Source organism: Monopterus albus, unplaced genomic scaffold, assembly GCF_001952655.1.
Source record: "Monopterus albus unplaced genomic scaffold, M_albus_1.0 scaffold14.1, whole genome shotgun sequence".
NCBI lineage: Eukaryota > Metazoa > Chordata > Actinopteri > Synbranchiformes > Synbranchidae > Monopterus > Monopterus albus.
The window spans coordinates 2,880,903-2,901,464 of record NW_018127894.1 but is presented as its reverse complement, the minus strand read 5'-3'; the positions used below and the strand labels follow the sequence as shown (position 1 = coordinate 2,901,464).

Below are 20,562 nucleotides of genomic sequence, written 5' to 3'. Positions count from 1 at the left end.
TGCTTCGGGTCGTTGTCATGTTGGAAGACCCAGCCACGACCCATCTTCAATGCTCTGACTGAGGGAAGGAGGTTGTTGCTCAAAATCTCACAATAAATGGCCCCATTCATCCTCTCCTTAATACAGTGCAGACGTCCTGTCCCCTTCGCAGGAAAGCACCCCCAAAGCATGATGTTACCACCCCCATGCTTCACAGTAGGGATGGTGTTCTTGGGATGCAATTCATCCTTCTTTTTCCTCCAAACACGACGAGTGAAGTTTAGACCAAAAAGTTCTACTTTGGTCTCATCTGACCACATGACTTTCACCGATGCCTCCTCTGGATCATCCAGATGGTCTTTGGCCAACTTCAGACGGGCCTGGACATGTGATGACTTGAGCAGGGGAACCTTCTGTGCAATGCATGATTTGAAACCATGACGGCGTAGTGTTCTACCGACAGTGACCTTTGAAACTGTGGTCCCAGCTCTCTTCATGTCATTGACCAGCTCCTCCCTTGTAGTTCTGGGCTGATTCCTCACCTTTCTTATCATCAGTGATACCCCACGAGGTGAGATCTTGCATGGCGCCCCAGTCCGAGGGAGATTGACAGTCGTCTTTAGCCTCTTCCATTTTCTAACAATTGCTCCAACAGTTGATCTATTTTCACCAAGCTGCTTGGCAATTGCCCCGTAGCCCTTTCCAGCCTTGTGGAGGTCCACAATTTTGTCTCTGGTGTCTTTTGACAGCTCTTTGGTCTTGCCCATGGTAGTAGTTGGTGTCTGACTGACTGTGGGGTGGACAGGTGTCTTTAAAGAGCTCAGACAGGTGCTACTAATTTAGATTGAGTGGAGTAGAGGTGGACTTTTTCAAAGCACAGTAACAGGTCTTTGAGAGCCAGAATTCTTGCTGTTTCTCAGGTGTTCAAATACTTATGTTCAGCAGTGCAAGACAAATAAATTCTTTAAAAATCATACAATGTGATTTCCTGAAATTTTTTTTAATTCTGTCTCTCAGAGTGGGAATGCACCTACAATGTGAATTTCAGACCCCTCCATGATTTCTAAGTGGGAGAACTTGCAAAATCGCAGGGTGTTCAAATACTTCTGTTCCTCACTGTAGAGACCAAGGTGACAGAAAATTGGGCAAACGAAATGGGCTTTATAGACAGTGCTGGCGGGTAATGATAACACACATTCATCACTAGATATTGTTCTCCTCAAAACATTAAACATCATTTTTCACACTCCAAGATAAAAGCCAGCTGGGCCAAAAATTGCTTTAGAGGAGAGTGTCTTCTCTTTCTGTTGAGCATAGCTCTCGAGATGGAGCGCACACACACAGGGATCACTTACATCACTTAAATCATGAGGGGAGAGCACCAACTCTTGACACCAAAGAGCTTTTCCCCTCTCAGATCTGTGTTGGTGATGGTGTGATCACAGGGGAGAGCCGGTGCAGCCATGGGCTGTAACAGGATCCGGTTCCTATCTCAGCTGGCTTGACAGGCTTTTGTTGGGGCTTGTGAAGTCATGTGAACTCACTCTTTATTTTGTGGTGGCCAGACTTATGGCGTGACCCTCCAAAAAGCTTCAGGCTAGTATGAACAACATAATTATGTATCTGCAAAGTTGTGACATGAGCTCAGCCCCAGTTTAGTTTCTGTTTCTACTTAACAACACATAGGGTGAAACATGAGGATGATTGTACCACCTTTTGTTTGTGCATCACTAACTCAGTGTCTGTTCTAGATCTCTCAACCTTTGACACATATTTGTTTACTACAAATAAAACTCACTCGGACGACGACTTGTTTGATTTAGAATGCGTTTCTTTGTTGGACTAATTTAACAAGTTTGTTTCAGTTGATTTTATGCAGTTTTGTACTGAACCTAATTGACAGAATATCTTATGGAGCAGCAAGCTAAGGCAGTAGACCTACTACGACCTAATCAGTATAAATGCAACCACACTTGGTCAAACTAGCTTTAAGCTAATCTTCCTCTTCCCTCTTCCTGCAGGCTTGATGATGGGTTGTGTCAGGAGTAAAGAGGACAAGGGCCAAGTGCTGAAGTACAGACCCGACAACTCAAATGCCACACCGCCCAATGCCCAACTGGGACACTACGGGCCTGATCCCACCCTGATAGGTCATTCGCCAGCTATGAAGACACACAACAACAGCTACAACAGTCATGCTGCTGCCCTCACACCATTTGGTGGAGCGTCTTCAGCGATGACGCCATTCGGTGGCGCCTCCACTTCTTTCACCTCAGTGGCTGTGAGCAGTCCCTTCCCCAGTGTCGTCACAGGTCAGTCTTTGGAGAAGATTTAAGGCTTCACAGAGAAACGTGGGACAGAGGAATCAGCATATTTAAAAAAAAAAAATCCTTTGAACGTTTCTCAGTATGGATGAAATGTTCATTATCCTGATAAATTCATATCGTTTTGAGCCCCTCCAGTGATTAAACAGAAGTCAAAAGCCGTGCTGCTACTTATTCAACTAATTTGCAAACCTAAACACAACCTAATGCTTTTGCAACCATTTTCCTGTGCGCTTTTGTAACTTTTCATTCTTGTTATTATGTGCAAATCAGTGTATGTACAGTAATAGAATAAAGTCATTTGAACGTTATGAGCAGCAGCTGTTATGCAAATGAGACGTTTGAGTCAGCCAAAACATCAGGGCCCAACAGAAACTCAAAACAGGTGTGTAAGATGAGAGGCAGTGCAGCAAGTATAGCCTCTCCTGTTCCAAAGAAAACAGTTATATACACTGATTTCAGTGATGTTAGTCATGCACTTTTAAGGTTTAATGTCCAGCAAGAGTTCGACTTAAAATGCTTGTTGGCAATGAAAATGGCTCTTGGTGACGTGAAAAGTAATCTCAATTCTGAGTTGTTAGTACGTCATAGGTTGGTTGGGTGGGTAATTTATGCAGGAAATGTACATAGAGTGTATGCTTTCCTCCCAAAGCACGCACACATACACACACACACACACACACAGATATCCCTCAGTCCCTGTCTCACTTTCCAAAAGAGGATAATCTGGTCTGAGGTACTGATGTACATCTTACCATGCATGTTCAGTTTCCCTTCTCAAGATAAACATAGTCCTGTTGTGCGTTTTTATTTCACACTGGACGAATCAACTTGATTACAAAAGACACTGGCATCAGTTTGATTCACTGACTTGAAGTGACACCACTGAGGTTGAGATTCATTGAAACGATTTTCAGCTTTCCTGATGTGCTCTTAAAATAAATCAAAGCTAGGAGCGATGGATGTATTTTTACATCACAAGTAGTGGGACATTTCAAAAGATACACAGCTGTATTGTGCATTGCAGTTCTGAATTGCATTGGCAGGATTTGTTTTATCTTTTTGTTGATTGTTAATAAAGACGTGGCACAATGAGGAGTTGATTCGAATGAAATGTTCCAGGAGGAAAATCAAAAAGTCCAACAAAATACTGTACATCTATTATGATGATTTATTAGTAGTTGGTTTTTCTTCTTGGAATCGAGGGTGTCGTGTGCTGTACAGATTGCAAATTTGTGATGTTGGCCTTCACAAATGAACATTTTGTTGTGGAAGGTCGAAGGTTGTGGGTGTTGGTTGGATTTGTTGTAGCACATTTTGATATAAAACAGATTTTTCAGGATCTGTGGGATTAACTTGTTTGTGTATATGCACGCCTCTAATGCTGTTTGTCTTGCATTCAGGTGGTGTAACGTTTTTTGTAGCACTGTACGACTATGAAGCGAGGACGTCAGATGATCTGTCATTTAAAAAAGGGGATCGCTTCCAGATTATCAACAACACGTGAGTACATTTTTATACTGACAAACTCCAGTTGGATGTATGTGTGTATACGTTGTTGTGATTGTGCACGTGATGTCCTCTGTGTGTGTTTAATCCCTCGTTGTATGTCTGATATTAAGGCTGAAATCTGTCTGGGTTAATAGACCATCGCTTTTCTCCTGCCACAGATTATTCCTCCAGCCGAGAGCATTATATTTACAGCATAGTGGGGTAAAATTTACCACTTTTCTATCATTTAGTGAAGTGGGAAATAAGTATGTGTTAATGGCATTAGAGAAGCTGTATTCAGAGACGTCAACAGTGCACTGAAAATATGCCTGAAGGTCCAGCTCATTAGAATATGACCAAATCAAGTAGCTTTTGTTTTGTTTTGTTTTTTTATCATTGCTCATTTCAAGAATGATCAGAACAAAAACGATTTATTTTTAGCTTGTTGTCTTTTTACCAATAGAGTTCAGCTGTTGTCCTTGTTTGTCACTGTGTGACCAATCATTAATTTTGATTTTTTTTTTTTCCAATCGTACACAATGTTTTAATTTTACAAACTTCACTTTAGTGATGTTCTATTGTAATAATTAAGTAGAAATGGCAAATTGTAGTAAAAATGTTTCAACTCATTCCTTACTGCCAGAGCGTTTTAAGTGTGCACAGATGTGAAAATGGGCAGAGCTCCAAGTCCTCCATCAGTTCTGCTCTGCTCAGCTCATCCATCACATACGTCTCCTGCCAGTGTCCATGCTTATAAGGCAAAATATTTTCTATAGCCCCGTGTAGAATTTTGATTTTGTTGTACATTTAATCAAGTACTGTACTTCAGTGCAGTTCTGAAATGCCTGTATTTGAGCATTTCCATTCTTTAGTGCTTTTAGTGCTTTTTTTAATCCACCACATTTCAGAAGAAAATGCTGTGCTCTTTATCGGCTCCATTCTTAACAGTTACTTTTCAGATTAAGAATTTACATTAAAAAATACAAATGCCATATAAAATTCACTGGTCAAGATTTAGCCAGGCTTCTTGGCTTGTGACACTTCACACAAAAGCAGCTGTTGCCCCTTGTCATGTTTCAGATTCTTCCAGAGAGACATTTCCCTTGTAACTCCTCCTTGGGTTAATTTAAATAAGTGTTCGAGGCCCAGACTTATCAAGTATATAACAAAAAGAGAGATGCATCATTTCATTATTATTAACAATGTGTTAATGTACTATACAATAATATGACAATTGCCATTTTTCTACAGAACAAGTACTTCATTTTTATGCATTTTGCAGATGATTCTTATGGACTTGTGTAGGACTTTTAATGTGTTTACATTGTTTGACTGAACTTTTTTATAGCATCAGTTTTCCTTTCAGAGTGGGTGTATTTTTCAGCTATGCTTTTGCGTGTTGTTTCTAATTGACTTCTTTCTTCAGGGAAGGCGACTGGTGGGAGGCTCGCTCCATCAACACTGGACAGAAAGGTTACATCCCCAGTAACTACGTGGCCCCAGCTGACTCCATCCAGGCGGAAGAGTAAGAACTCATTTGCCTTTCTATCAGTCTGTCTGTCCAAATTCACCTTTGACTTTCCTTCCTTTCCTGTTTCTCACTTTGCTCAATTAGTTCTTCATTTGATTAAGATGACATGATGCAGCTGGAGGGTCACACATAGTGACTGCTGCGTACTCAATGTCAGTGCATCTAAAAACAGTGGAGCCCTGTGTTATCACAGAAATCCGTTGGCATTCCCATTGCTGTTTATCCGGTGTGACAGAAACGTTAAGGGCAGTGCTGCTTTTGGATAGGCTTGGCCTCATTTCTAATTGGCTGATGGCTGTTAAAATAATACTACTCATAAAAAAAACACTGGTAAAACCAGCCAGTTAACTTTGCTTTTAGTTTACACCCAGTTATTGGCAGTGTGCAGGATTTCTGGGTTTCCTTCTCACATTAGTCTGGAAAACAAAATAGGCCTGTGAATTTTCTAACATTACTAGACTAGTCAGTGCATTATTTTCAAAGTAGAAAAGCTAGATTTTAAGCTGTTTAGAGCTCTGAGCTAATATTATACTTATTTATTCAGAGCAGTAGTGATTACCTTATATGTACTAGTGCAAGCTAACAAGTGGATCAGCGGAGATTGGAAATGGACAGTTTTTAGCGTGATCGATCTTGACTGGTGACCGGCTGATCAATCTGATAGAGAAGCACAACAGTCCACATCACAGACCAAAAGCACAGCTTGTGCAGGATGTAGCATCTTGCGTGAACCTCAAGTGAGACTCGCACTCATGTCTAGGTGCGTGTTAACTCACACACTGGAAGCACTGTGTACAAAAAGTGCACGGAGGAGCCTACAGAAAATCACACAAGTATGACATAAAAATGCCCGACGTTTAATGCCCACTGACACCAAAACATATTTCCTGGATGTTTTAACTTACCAGAGGATTTACAAGATTCACATTAAGCCAGAGAATTTCCAAATCTCCAACATGTAAATATCACATCACCGGCACCATATTCTCATTGCATGAATAAGAAAATCCTGCTGGTTGTGCAGTATATAGCATCTCCTCCTGTGACTAACTGTGCAGCGTTCTCTCTTTTCGCAGATGGTACTTTGGTAAAATGGGCCGTAAAGATGCGGAGCGCTTGTTACTGCTTCCAGGGAACCAGCGGGGCACTTTCTTGGCCCGAGAGAGTGAGACCACCAAAGGTAAGAGGACTTATTCTATCAAAGTAAGACTGCAGTTTTAATATATGAGGCAAAAAATGAATTGTCTTGTTTGTGTTTTTGAGGGATGTGAACCTTGATTTTTATTTATTTGCTCTTATGTGAAATTGAAGCATTTAAAATGGAAGATTGTTTTACTGCTCTATGTACAATAATGTGACTAACAGTATTTGTATTTTAAAGGTGCCTACTCTCTTTCTATCCGGGACTGGGATGAGGTGAAAGGAGACAACGTCAAACACTACAAGATTCGAAAGCTGGATAACGGCGGTTATTACATCCCCCCTCGGGCCCAGTTTGAGACGCTACAGAAGCTGGTGAAACACTACACAGGTATGCAGCTCGTCCACATGGCGCACTCTCATCTTATCCCCCTGTAGGTAGCAGTTAGACAAATTGTTGTTTACGACTGGACAGAACCTCCAGCTCAGACCAAGCTGCTTATTTCTCCTTTCACACTTAAACAGTTCAGGGTTTGCTGCCTTTTTACAGTTGTTCCCATTCTTACTTTATTTGCTATTTCAGCTAACAAATTCAGCACCATTGCATTGTTCAGCTGCAGATTTACCTCTGGGATAAGTATTGAATACGTTTTAGAGGCCTTTTTTCTGTGGTGATTCTAAACGGCCACAGCTCAGTAATCACCAAAAAGCCCAACACAAGTAAAACCACGTGAGACTTAAGCCACAAGAGGCAGAAATACAAAAAAGCCTGCACAATATTGATAAGCAGGCAGCTCCTTCCTAAAAATCCCCTGATCACAAGAAGGCATCTGGATGATGGGAACACATGCAGGACAAACTCTTTATTGAAAACTTTGCAAGAATATAGTTTAGCAAGCAAGAGGATATTTGTAATCTGATGCTTCTGATGTTGTTGACCCTGCCCTGCTCTCTTCCACATGTGTTCACTTCAATACTCTTTATAATTGTTGACTGGTCAATTCAAAGCTCTGCACTCCTTCGTGTCCCTGTAAGTGTAGCCTTTAAACTCCAGGCAGAAGCCAATAATAAGTAAGGAGTCATGCAGAAGACGTATGGAAGCATACTCAGAATTTATTCTAACTGATCAGTGGTTGAATATACCAGGCTGGTTTTCTTTCTGTGTGCACAATTTAAATGGTTAGTGCTTTTGCTGTCGGCTCGATGCTTGCTATGTCTGAAAAGGCTTTTGTACCTAAAACAGCACCTTTTGTAACTTTCTGCTTCTTACTGAAATTGAAATGAAATTGTTTGGTTTAACATGGTTCACATTTATAGCGAAATTACCAGAAAATTGTATTTATTTCTGGAGGGGAACCGGACATTGTGGTTTGATGGTAGCTTGTTGCAGTTGTTCACTAACAATGTGATATTTCATTCATCCACTGTCTGTAGTATGGCTCACCTAACTGCTAGGATTGTGTATGTACATTTGTGTTTGTGCATGTTTTGACAGGCTGGCGGTGTCATTAGCAGGCTAATCACTGACCAGCTCATCCTCCTTTCTCTGTTTTTGTTTTTCTCCCTGTGTGTCTTTACATGCCCGTTCCTGTCCAGAACACGCGGACGGTCTGTGCTACAGGCTGACAACTGTGTGCCCCACAGTGAAGCCTCAGACTCAGGGACTAGCTAAGGATGCCTGGGAAATCCCACGAGAGTCCCTCCGGCTGGAAGTCAAACTGGGCCAGGGCTGCTTTGGAGAAGTCTGGATGGGTAAGAGACCTTTAGTACTGTGCTCAAGCACACAGGACATGCATGTAAGGATATGTCTGCCATGCAGATGTGGTCGTTGAATGGTAAGGTGGCCTTTGAATGAACACCAGGGCCACAGAACACACTTTTACAAGCTTTTGTTTTGGTAACATAGTGACGACATGTGCTGTGATGTACTTACTGAACAAGGAGAAAGTTGTGCTTTGCTCAGTGGCACTTGGCACTTGGCACTTGGATAGCAGCTGGTTTGACTGTGGCGCCCATCTTGCATCCCTACAGTACCTCCTGTGTCAACAAGGCGCATACGTAACTACACTCTGTAGTATTGATGTTTGACATTGGTACTGAAACAGTAAAAAATACAGTCAACTGCTTGTGTATGCAGTATACCTACACAGCCGCTGGAGGTTAAATAAAGAAACAGAACATCCTCTTCACATTATTTATAACTAATTTAATTTAAAACAGTTGAAGTATTAAATGCATATGACCTGAGTTTGTTTATAGAATGATTCACACTGGCCCACATAGTGATGTAAATGCTGATTGCCGTTGGTTTCACACACACACACACACACACACACACACACACACACACACACACACACACACACACACACAGCTCAGTAATCACAGGTCACCTCCTACGCTTCAGTTCTCCAGAGCCTGCCTGTGAGACGGGAGCCTTTCAGTGAACATGACTCTCCTCTTTCATCACTTGCTCTTTCATTAAGCCCAGCCTGCAGCAAGTTTCGACCTGCAAGTCTCCACTGCGCAATCCCAGGAATCCCTCTCTCTCTCTCTCTCCCTGCACTGTTTGTTCTTGATGGATTTCCTGCTCTCCACACTGAAAATCCCTTCTCCATTCACATGTTTGTTCCGTTGCCCTTCTATGTGCTCTCCACTGCATATTATTAGATACTGTCATTGCCCTGCTCTGCATACACATACATGGTAAAGGACAAAGTTTGTTCAGTATGGTTCATTACTGAAGGTCAGCCTTATGACGGAAGCAGTAGATAGATCTGCCTCCACTCATTGTATGTAAGCAGGGCGTGAGTAAATGGCTCTTAACCAGGAAGTGGCTGATTATTTTATGCTGTCGTGTTCTTTTACACATGGGAACGCTGCCAGACATCACTAGCATAAAGGGTAACTGTAGGACTGAAGGTTTGTTTTAAAGTATATATCACTTATTACATTGGGCATATCTTGGATAAATTATGTCCTTAAATGCCACAAATGCTAAATATAATGCTGGTTTGTGGTGTATTTCAAAGATAAGTGATCATTTTGCTTTTATTATGTTTTTATTAAGGCACATGGAACGGCACTACTAAGGTGGCAATCAAGACCCTAAAGCCAGGCACCATGTCCCCGGAGGCCTTCCTACAGGAGGCCCAGATCATGAAGAAACTCCGGCATGACAAGCTGGTGCCCCTCTATGCTGTGGTGTCTGAGGAACCCATCTACATTGTTACCGAGTTTATGGACAAAGGTAGGGGCAGACGTGCACGAAGAGACAAACACTTGCACGTGTCTGGAACGACGTGATTAATAACGACAAAGTTTGTTACACAGCGCTCCACATAAGAGGACTTTTAACTGGAATCCATAACTGAGCTCTGAGCTAATTTGGTCAAAGACCCAAATTTGCAACTCCCCTGAATGAATAGTTTTTTTTTTTTATTAATTGTTGTTTTTTCATTTTTGTGATGCTAAACTCTTGTGACAACTGATGCTGCATTTACTTTTGTATCATCTTTATACGGCACAGACAGATGTACTGATTCTGCTTGACATTAGTCTTTGAAACTTTTGACAGGTAGTCTGCTGGACTTCCTGAAGGAGGGAGATGGGAAATATCTGAAGCTGCCCCAGCTGGTGGACATGGCTTCACAGGTAGGGTCAAAACACAGGCACAGCAACCCCCTCTGCCTCTTACCTGCCCAGCTGCAGGTTTAACTCTGTCTGATGGAAGGATTATCATGCATCAACAATAAAACAAAGAAGTGTGTGTAGGAGTGTATGAGTCAAATATTGAGGCCCTGCGAATAAGGCATTTCATTTTGCTCTTCATCTGGCTGTCGTATTTATTTAATACCCACCCTGACATCTCTGCCCTCCCCTCTCCTCCTCTTCCTCCTCACTGCTTTATGTGCTGCCCCTCATTCTCCACCACTTAACTGCCTGCAGCACTTAAACACTGCTCATGAGAGGCCACTTAAGCCTGCCGGTTCAGTCACCTACTGTGATCTGCTCTTAATTCGCCTCTCCACACTCCCGTGTTCCCTCTTCACCACATTCAGCAGAGTGGAAAAGTGTTTGAGAATTAGGCCAAGGCGAGCTGAAACCTCGAGATGCCTCTGAGGGAGTTGACAGCCAGTGCGAGGAGGTGCTGGGGAGTTGTGTTAAAGTTTTATCCGATTATTCTCAGTTTCACAGCTGCAGATCATCTCTCCTTTTACTGCATATAGTTCAGCTTATTAAAATCTGGGTCAATTGTAACATCATTTGAAGTCTGTTTTCCTAAAATCACAACTGCTGTGACTTCCTTTTAGTCACAAATTGTCAGATGTACTTTTTGTGACTGCTTTGGTTGCATCCTGATGCTGTTCTCTGTTGGGTGACTCCTCCTCCCTCCCTGTCTGTCATGTCCAATCTTGTACCAGATCGCAGACGGTATGGCCTTCATCGAGAGGATGAACTACATCCACAGGGACCTGAGAGCTGCCAACATTCTGGTGGCTGACAACCTGGTGTGTAAGATCGCAGACTTTGGCCTGGCTCGGCTCATCGAGGACAACGAGTACACCGCTAGACAAGGTGTGCGTGTGTGTGTGAGAAGAACTGGCTGGAACACGGCGACTCCAATTTGTTTGTCTGCATTTGGGAAGTTCTGCACTGGCTATAAATAGACTACAAATGTATTTTGAATGCTTAATGCTTACCCTCTACATTCAGTTCATCTCATACCATGATTTCAACCAAACAGTGATTTTGGAGCTAAATCCTTTAGACGAGGAATTGATGAGTTAATCTTTTTTTTAAGCAAGAATGGTTAACTTGGGTTGTGGACTGTTAATTTGACAGTTAAAACACTTCAGAAAATATTATGTTGGACTTTGTGATTATGGGAAATTTAGATTTTTAACTTTCACTGGTATTTTATAGACCAAGATTTTGATTCATTAAGGTGAAGTCGGATAATTTGGGACAGTTTTTGCAAAACCACCTAAAATTCAGAAAACTGACTTCAGTGTTGCTTTTACAACTCACATTTGAAGTACTGTCTATGCTGACACATGTTCTACCTAATAACACCACAATGTTTTACTCATATTTAGTGCTGAAAGGATTAGTCATCAGTGTTTCTGATAATTTTTTTTAACTGTTAAAGGAAAAAGGCCAGACATTCTCCAATCAAATCTGATCAGATGCTGCTGTTTTTAGACATTTTAATGAATTCGTTAATTGAGAAAATGGAGATGAATCATGATAAATATACTCAGCCCTACTTATATTGATCACTTTGGGTCCAGTTGCTCCTGCCATGACTCTTTCTTTTCCTTTTTCCAGGAGCAAAATTTCCCATTAAGTGGACGGCACCTGAAGCTGCTCTATATGGCCGCTTCACTATCAAGTCGGACGTCTGGTCATTTGGTATACTACTGACTGAACTGGTGACCAAGGGCAGAGTACCGTACCCAGGTGAGGAGAAGAACTACACACCCATGTGCCTGTGCTGTTTTAAAGTTCCCTGGTATCTTGAATATGTTGCTCCCAAAGAGCATGAATGGAGTGCTCTCAAGTTTTCCTCAAGTGAAACCGGAGTAATTCATTCATTTTTACTTCATTGCCTCATACTGTTCTGATCCAGAGGCTTTTAATAGTATTTTTTCATATTTGTAAATAAAAAATAAAACTACATATAGATAATGAGTCAATGCTGCTGTCTAATCAGTACAGTACATGGGAAAGTACCCTTTACCCTACTATGTGTTCTTCTTCTCCCTGTCTTTTGCTATCTCTTTTCTGCCCCCTGCTGTCTGACAGCAGTACAGCAGTGTGTCTGGTGTTGCTGTGGTTGGCTGGCACTGATTACAGACTGTGCCATATGGCAGACTTAGCCACCATCTCTTGTAGCGGGCCATCTGGCTCCTGTGGCCTTCTTGGTTTCAGTGCAAACCGTTCAGTCTGATTAATTCACCCCAGAGCTGTAAATTCTAGGGGCTGAACCCCCTTCTTCCCCTTCCCTAAATTATTATGTGAGTCATTGGACAGTTTGTGGTTCTTGTCTTGCCGCTCTGCAGTGTGGGAGTTGTTTTTATTCACATGCTTCACAGTGTAGAGGCTTGATGGGAACATATCGTCTGATTTGTGCCTTAGGTGTTGTGTTACTTATTTATCTACTTTATATTTCATTTGTATTTTGTGGCATTCATGTGGACGGCAAAGTAAGAATTTCATTGTGCAGGGAAACACGTTTCCTAACTGCATTTGACAGATAAACACTTTGACCTTTGGCCTTGATTTTGTTTTAGTCTGTGTAGATAATACACACCCAGATATATGACAGACATGTTATTAGAGATGACGATTCCAGATGCAAAATATAAGTCATGCTAACACCTCAGCATCCGATGCAGCAGCACCACCAGTCTGATGTAATTTGCTCCAGTCCTTTCCTCTCTCCCAGTGTGTGAGATCATCTGATCCCTAATCTCCCACAGAGGGGGTGGGGGTGGGGGGTATGCAGCTAAGGCCATATCACTGACTCTGTGTCATAACCTCTTTTAGCTACAGACGAGCTCCCCGTGGAGCGGTTTGTGCTCTGTGTCACAGGGTTCAGGATCCTTCCTGTCTTGGGAAGGAATCCACCACTCTGGTATTCTAGTATGTCAGAATGAGGCCAGAAGATGACACAGTACTCTGTGGGTTTTGTTTGAATTCTCTGCAGCTGATGGGGAAATTTCCCTAACTAAATGCACATACTGTGTGTTATCCCTAGAACCTGGTGTATCGAGTCAGAAAAGCTTTCTTTTACGCTGTCATTTAACTTTTTAAAGCACATTATTTCTACAAACTTGTTTTTGCCCTGTGTGTATTTTAATTGACTACACATTTTATAGAAGATATTGACTCAACTTGCCTTTTAGGTTGTTGAGTTTTTATGAGATTTCTTTGGTCTTGAACACGGCGTGTGGACATATTCTACTATCAGCTGCATGATGCCAACATTTTCTACTCCTGCAGGCTGCATACTGGGTTGTTTCCCAGTCAAAACATGTACCTTGTAATATTGTTCTTGACCAGGAAATTTCAAAAACCATTAAATCTGCAGAAAAGCAGTGCTTTCAAAATAAGGTATTTCAGTTTCTGAAGTAAATAACAAAACCAAATATGCTTAAGTACACAAACGTACCATCTATTACTTATGGAACAAAGCATCTATTGAAGTTAATCTGTAGATTTTATTTGGAATGGTCGAGGCCCTGCTTTTCCACTCATGTGGACAAGTTCTTGGCCAAGTCAGCGGGCCTTAGTTTTAGTGCACTGATGTGTGCATGTGAACGGATGAACGCAAATTATATTTGAGTGCCATATAGATGAAGTCCAGTTAAATGACCTTTCTTTGTATTTTTCCAGGTATGGTGAATCGAGAGGTGCTTGAGCAGGTGGAGCGTGGCTACCGAATGCCCTGCCCCCAGGGCTGCCCCGAGTCCCTTCATGAGATGATGAGGCAGTGCTGGAAGAAGGAGCCAGATGAGAGACCCACATTCGAGTATATCCAGTCCTTTTTGGAAGACTACTTCACAGCCACAGAGCCACAGTACCAGCCAGGAGACAACCTTTAGTCTGGTAGATTTTATGGCAAAATGTGGCACTACAGAGGTACATCAGTGGAGATCAAAAACACGGGACAACAGAGGTTCAACAAGGCTGTAAATGCTGTGCTGAAGGTGCAGAGAAAGATTTTACGAACTAATTCACAACCACACTGACATACTGTACCTGCAAACGCAAGAAGAAAATGTTTTGTGAAGTTGAGGTTTGTCCCTTGTGTACCTGGGGACCAGATATCTGAGAAGGTATCCAAGCGTGCTGATGGTGGTCGGTACGGAAACCTCTGGGAGCCCTACTAGTCAGAATAACCACATCACTGTGATCAAAAACAGATGGATTTTCCCAAGTTCAAATCTACTTGTAGAGGCACAATTTTAATTCTTTTAAATGATAAATTTCCTCATCTGCTCCGGTTTCACATTTTTATTATATTTTTCAAACATAATTCTTTTGTTATTCTTAAGTGACCAACAGCTGTGGCTAAATCATCAAGTGTGTGCTGTGACCGTAACGCTTTGATGGAGAAGAGCGAGGTGAGGTAGATGGAAAAGGTGTGCTGTATGGCTGCAGAGCATGTATAAAATGTCATTTTTATGTGATCAGGTGGATGAATGAAAATATGAAAGTGATTTATATGACTCTTTTTAACATGGTCACTTCAATAGCAAATCAGTTTATTATGCTTTTACTTTTTTCCATTTAAACTGGGACTTGAAATTGTAAAGATGTATTTTGATCATTTACAAGTGCAAAAACAGTTCTCCTGTTTAACATTTCTAAATGTTTTGAACATTTCAGCTGTGAAATCTGAGAGATTGTTTCATGTCTGTCTGAAATTAGCATCTTGTTTTTTTTTTTTTTGTTGGGTGCACAGCTCTTTGCTTTAAACTGTCTCTAAATTAATTCTCAACATTTGCATTCATCTACACACTAACAGTGCAGTAGATGGGTCATCTGGCACAAGAAACAGATTTATTAAATACATATCATCGGCTGTAGTATTTGTTTCTTCTCAGTCAAGTCCCACCAGTCTATGACTAAACAGGCCTGCAATGTCCTTAGTTGTGTGTCTGCTGGAGGGAATGTTATCCAAAGCCAACTACACTAAATACAAATCTTAATTTGTGAATGCAGCTTTGCAGAGTCATCCAGATTGGTTCTAATGGTGTTTGCCTGTGCAGAGCTCCCCTTATGGTTTTCTAATTTCCATTTCTCCAGTTGTAGAGATGACGGATCACTTCCGGAGCAAAGTAGAGCCGGGCAACGCAAACACCTTACACACACTGTGGTCTAGACAGGACTTTCGTGCTTTTGCAGAGACTGGGAATAGAAATGTTTTTAGAGGTACTTCCACTGTCTGTCCAGCTGTGTGTGATGAGAGATTTTAGATGTACTTCAATAACAAAGCTTAAGGGACAGACAAAGATGTGAACTTTTTTTTTTTTTTCCTGTGCGTCACTCATGAAAAACTAATATGTAATTGTTCCCAAGGATGGGGACTTGGAACTAGTGCGGAAATAGTGAATAGAGAGAATGGCAACTCATATGATTTTGTACAGAAAAAATAAAAGTTTTACTCAAAGGTTTCCATCAGCTGGCTTTTTCTTGACAAGAGGCAAAAGTCCTCGTCCAGAATCAAGCCTAAGACATCTTGGTTAACTGAGCTGGAAAGAAGCACGGTTCAATGTTTATAAATCATTCAAGACTTCTGTTGTGAAGTATGTTTGCTTTTTCACTTTTTTAAATTGAGTCTCACTTTATTGTATTTGTATTTTAATTTTGTTTACACCATTTAACAGCATGTAAGAAGTGCTTTTTTTTATTTTAAGTACATACCAATAATTGAAATAAATTTAAATTTCAGTGTATTTACGTTTCAGCAAGGTAATGCCTATCGTACAGGAACGCAGTCTAGTTGTGCTCACAAAGAAAGTGGTGGTAAAAGGTTAGAAAAGGAAATACTGCGGTTTTATTCATCCTCATACCTGTAAAGAGAAAGAATGGTTTTGTCAGAAATTTAAGTTGTACAACATGTTAGAATGAAGAACTGCAACCAAAGTCAAGAAAATTTCAAATACACTTGAAGCTCATTATGTAACAACAACTTCCTTTTTCAAAAATAAATCTAAAGTAGGAGGATAAAAGAGATGATGGATGACTCCTGTCCTTGGGGAAATTCAGCCCTGTGATGCCACTGGTGTATGGTATCACTTTCTCACCTAAACATCTCCTTGTACTTGTCCAGAGCCTTCTGGGCCACATGCTGGATGAAGGCTGGGTCCTGCAGATCCAGCTCCCCGGGAACAGAGATGGTAAGTGGTGGAGAGTTCAGGATGTTGACCTCCACCTGGGTCTCAGCCACATACACGTTGTGTTTGTCATGGCTCTTTGGCGCCACCTAGAGAGTGGAAGCAGTATTGTCAGGCTATGTCCTGTGATCGCTGCCTTGGCCATTACTGGTTGCTTACTGGTCTATGTTTGAATATTTATAAAGATTTTTGTATTATTCTTGAATATGTGCAGTATACATTAAAGGCTCCTCCAAGAATTGCCATCATAATGTGGTGGAGAAGTTTGTGAAGCCCATTGATTCTGGAAGCTGTGTTGTCAGGTGGGGCATCACCACCTGGTAGAGTAGGCTGCTCCCTTCAGAGTTGGGAGTGAATTAAAGAATTTATGTATCATGAGTATTTGCTTATGGGTGAGGGTAAAATTGAGTGTGACAGTGACAAGTGGGCTGATGAAGTGTCAGCAGTAATGTAGGTGTATTGTACCGGACCAATCTGTGAAGAGGGGGCTGAGCCAGGAGGCAAAGCTTTAGTCCAGTCGACCCTCACCTGTAGTCATGACGACTGGGCGGTGATCGAAAGAATACAAGCAGCTGAACTGAGTTTCCTCAGTAGGGAGATTGGTCAGTGCAAAGAGCCCATGAAACCCTGTTAATATGAGCCAAGGTTGGAGCAGTTACAGTTGTTTCATTGTGTGAGATCCTTCTCACTGGTTTAAAGTAGTTGTGGCTTAGTTTGATGAGGATGGTGCCCAGTACTTTAATGCACCAATCAGCATTTAGCTAAATGAAGAGAGAATTGAACTGTTTGCTGATGTTGCCATGGCCATGTTGGGTTTTTCCTCTGTAATAATAATAAAGTCTAGACCTTACTTTGTAAAGTGTCCTGAGGCGACATTTGTTGTGATTTGGTGTTATACAGATAGAACTCAATTGAATTTTATGGCCACAACTGATCCAATCAGTCACATCCACATAGTCCTGATTAAGCAGATTAGAGTATTTCACTGTTAAAAGCTAATTATATTTAGATTGATTTCTAAATTTTGTTGTCATTTAATTAGTCTTGAATATTTAATGCTATAGGTAAGTTTTTCAGGAAAGCTCCTGCAGATATACATTTCTGTTATCTTTAACAGAAACGTCTGTTTGTCTATTAACATGCACAACATTAATAACCTGTCTAATGTGAACAGTTTGTACATGATGGCTTTCTCCTTCCCTCTTCATATTATAACCACTGACACTATTTAAGTTCTCCAGCTCACCATGGTGACGCGGAAGATGTTTTCAGGAGTGCTGCTGCTGTTCACGGCTTGAGCCACCCAGCTGAATTCAGCAGCCATGTTACTAAGCCAGCCGACTGTCTCATCAGTGTGCCGTTGGACAATAGACAGGATCTCATTATACTGCTCTTTGGAGATGTCCAGCAGCAGGGAAACCTCATCCAGCTCCACATGCAGCTCACGAACACTGGGACACTCTGGAAACAGAATATCGGTCAGATGAGCTGTGTGAAGATGTCAGCTGAACTAATCACAAGTGTGAGGGCGGTGGCGTTTCACCTGTGAGCAGGGCTCCTTGGCAGGTCTCGCACTGGTTCTGTAGCTGCCAACACTCTGACGTCTGTTTGTGAAGGTCTCTGCACAACTTCCTGTTCCTGAAATGGGAGAAACTTTCCCTCTCTACACCAAAGAGAAAAATATTTCTTGTTGGTTGACAGTGTGTTTAGCATTTGAAATATGAAAGGTTGCCACATTTAAAGTATGATTTGGTTATTATGTTACAATTGGTTCACCCCAATAGGTCTCCACCATGGAGACCAAATAATCAGCTGGTTTTCATTCCAGCCAATCATGGAAACAGCTGCTATTTAAATTTTACACATACAGTCAGATAAATCTCTACCTTTCTTCTTCTCTTCTTCCACTGCCACATAAAGGTCATCAAACACCTGGGTCACCACAGCTCCAAACTCCTCCACCACACTCTTGCCAAAATCAAAGAAAGAGTCCAGCACCTCCTCCAGGCCCACACCCTGCAGGAAGCCAGAGTCCCGTCCTGGGTCATCGGGATCAGAGGTGGTTTCTTCCATCGAGACTTCTGTGGTGTTCAGGAATGCTCTCTGGAGGACTTTGTCGAGTCTGCTGCTCATTCTGGACACAAGGGCAATGCTGTGGTTCACCAGCGTGCCCACCTTGCTGACCAGGCGGTTGAAGGAATCCTCGAGATGAACAACCTCTGTGTCGGGGTTTTCAGGACCCTGATTCACCAGGATGTCCTCTGTGTCCATGTGAGGTTCCCGCGGGCCAAAGCGCCTAGACACTTTGTGGAAGAACCTCTCCACCTACAATACAGAAGTAAGTTGATTTCACTATTGTCTAATGCTGTAATACCTAAGGTGGGAGTCACAGTACGGTTACTGGGGTGCACAATAACAATAGAACAAATTTCTACAACACAAAATTATGCTAACTTTTTTTTCCAATTTTTACTCATCTTTGTTAAATGACTGTATAGGTCTACCTGTACAGTTCTCCAAAGAACATTCAGATAAAACATCCAGTGAGACAAATTAAACACGGTTTATCTTAAAGGTTAGTTTCAGAAAAGCACAAGCTGCAGCTGTACTTTTCACACCTTGGCACGCTGCACCTTAACCACTAGCCTACTAGGGACGGCATTTTTCACACCTTGACACGGAAAGTTGCAAATCCCCTGCGGCAGGTGGAGGTGTAGAACATTTTACATGCATCCTCCAAACAGGGACTGCACTTCTCCCACTCAGACTGCAGGGAGTCTTTACACTGTTCCTCTGCCTCCTCCAGCTTCTCAGTCACCTCCTTAACCAGTTGGGCTGCCCCCTGGTGGCAGGAAGGTTAACACTTAACATAGTGTCATTAGTTGATTGGGTTGGAAAGGTTAGAAATGTTGATCTTACCTTCTTCTTGTCACTGCTGTGTCGGAGTGACTTCATGAGATGTTCATGCTTCTGCTCGTTCCTCCACATCACCTCCTTCATCTGTTTGACCCCATACAGAGCCCTCCTCACTTCCTCATCCACGAGTTTCTCGCCATCCATGGACAACTCTGAGGGGCAAGGAGAAGAAAATCTGGGTGACATATTTATATGACCACTTACATTACCACTTCTTGTTCCAGTCAAAGCAGTATCTTAAAAATATTAATTACCTCACTGTGATTTATGTGGTATCAACATCTTAAACCTAATTCTATAACACAGTCAAAACAACTTTAGCTTTTAAAACTGTGTCAAAAAATGGACACAGACACAGCTCCACAAGAGAAACAAATTGTATCAATAAACATGCATTCATCTGCGCCAGCTCACGTTTTAAGGTATCCTTTGAGGGCTGGTCCTCAGGAGCAGAACTGAGGACACCCAGTGTCACCACCAGAACAGCCAAACCAAGCAGGAGTGTCATCCTTGAGCTCAGTCACAGTGTTTGAGAGGACACGACAGGTATGGTCCTGGGTTTATGTGTGAATCCCACTGGTGCAGACTTACATTTGAACAATGGAAGATAAATGCAAGTATCTCATGCACACACAGTACCAACACAACTCTGTTTGCTTGTTCTTGTACCCACATATACATACAATATGTTCATGTTGAGGAACTAAATTAACAGATGTGACCTGATCCTAAATGCTAATAAGATTTGAGCCTGAGCATGAGGAAACATCAACAATGGTCATAAGTAGGTCTGCCACTTGGTGGTGCTATACAACTGCCTGGATGTACAAAACTAGTCATCTGCCCTTGCATTTGGATGTCACATGATAACTGGACCAGGAACAGTTGAATTTAACTGGTTAGACAAAAGGGTTTCACTGAAACCTTTAATAGTGTTTGTGCCACAATCCCAATAAATAAAACTACTGTATATATATCATATAATTTGATTCTGAAATTAAAACAGGTTTCTATGGTATATGAGGTGCATATTTAGACAGCTGGAGAATTTACACATTGTATTTATTCTATGTTTGACAAAGTTTCAGTCCCATAACTTTAGCTTTGGATGCAAGTAAACACGCAAGCACTTGTAATACATAGTATATACAGTGAGGAACAGAAGTATTTGAACACCCTGCGATTTTGCAAGTTCTCCCACTTAGAAATCATGGAGGGGTCTGAAATTCACATTGTAGGTGCATTCCCACTCTGAGAGACAGAATTAAAAAAA

General features: G+C 41.7%; 2 protein-coding genes across 2 annotated transcripts in view; one reads left to right on the top strand and one right to left on the bottom strand.

Annotated features, from left to right (window-relative positions):
• The window catches only part of yes1 (YES proto-oncogene 1, Src family tyrosine kinase), a 22,220-nt gene extending 6,578 nt beyond the window's left edge, over positions 1–15,642 (top strand). The window contains exons 2-12 of the mRNA XM_020591607.1: positions 2,001–2,291; positions 3,707–3,806; positions 5,221–5,319; positions 6,402–6,505; positions 6,707–6,856; positions 8,062–8,217; positions 9,536–9,715; positions 10,043–10,119; positions 10,890–11,043; positions 11,797–11,928; positions 13,867–15,642. Coding sequence (XP_020447263.1) covers positions 2,006–2,291; positions 3,707–3,806; positions 5,221–5,319; positions 6,402–6,505; positions 6,707–6,856; positions 8,062–8,217; positions 9,536–9,715; positions 10,043–10,119; positions 10,890–11,043; positions 11,797–11,928; positions 13,867–14,075 — 1,647 coding nt within the window. The 5' untranslated portion in view covers positions 2,001–2,005 and the 3' untranslated portion in view covers positions 14,076–15,642. The remainder of the gene's footprint in view (positions 1–2,000; positions 2,292–3,706; positions 3,807–5,220; positions 5,320–6,401; positions 6,506–6,706; positions 6,857–8,061; positions 8,218–9,535; positions 9,716–10,042; positions 10,120–10,889; positions 11,044–11,796; positions 11,929–13,866) is intronic.
• Positions 15,643–15,925: 283 nt separating this feature from the next.
• On the bottom strand, positions 15,926–19,797 carry clul1 (clusterin-like 1 (retinal)). Its single transcript, XM_020591555.1, has 8 exons — positions 19,704–19,797; positions 19,293–19,441; positions 19,045–19,215; positions 18,260–18,698; positions 17,917–18,036; positions 17,620–17,861; positions 16,284–16,462; positions 15,926–16,049 (listed from the first exon to the last, which is right to left on the bottom strand). The coding sequence occupies exons 1-8, from the start codon at positions 19,795–19,797 to the stop codon at positions 16,034–16,036; spliced, it is 1,410 nt and encodes a 469-aa protein (XP_020447211.1). The 3' UTR covers positions 15,926–16,033.
• Between the last annotated feature and the right edge of the window lie 765 nt (positions 19,798–20,562).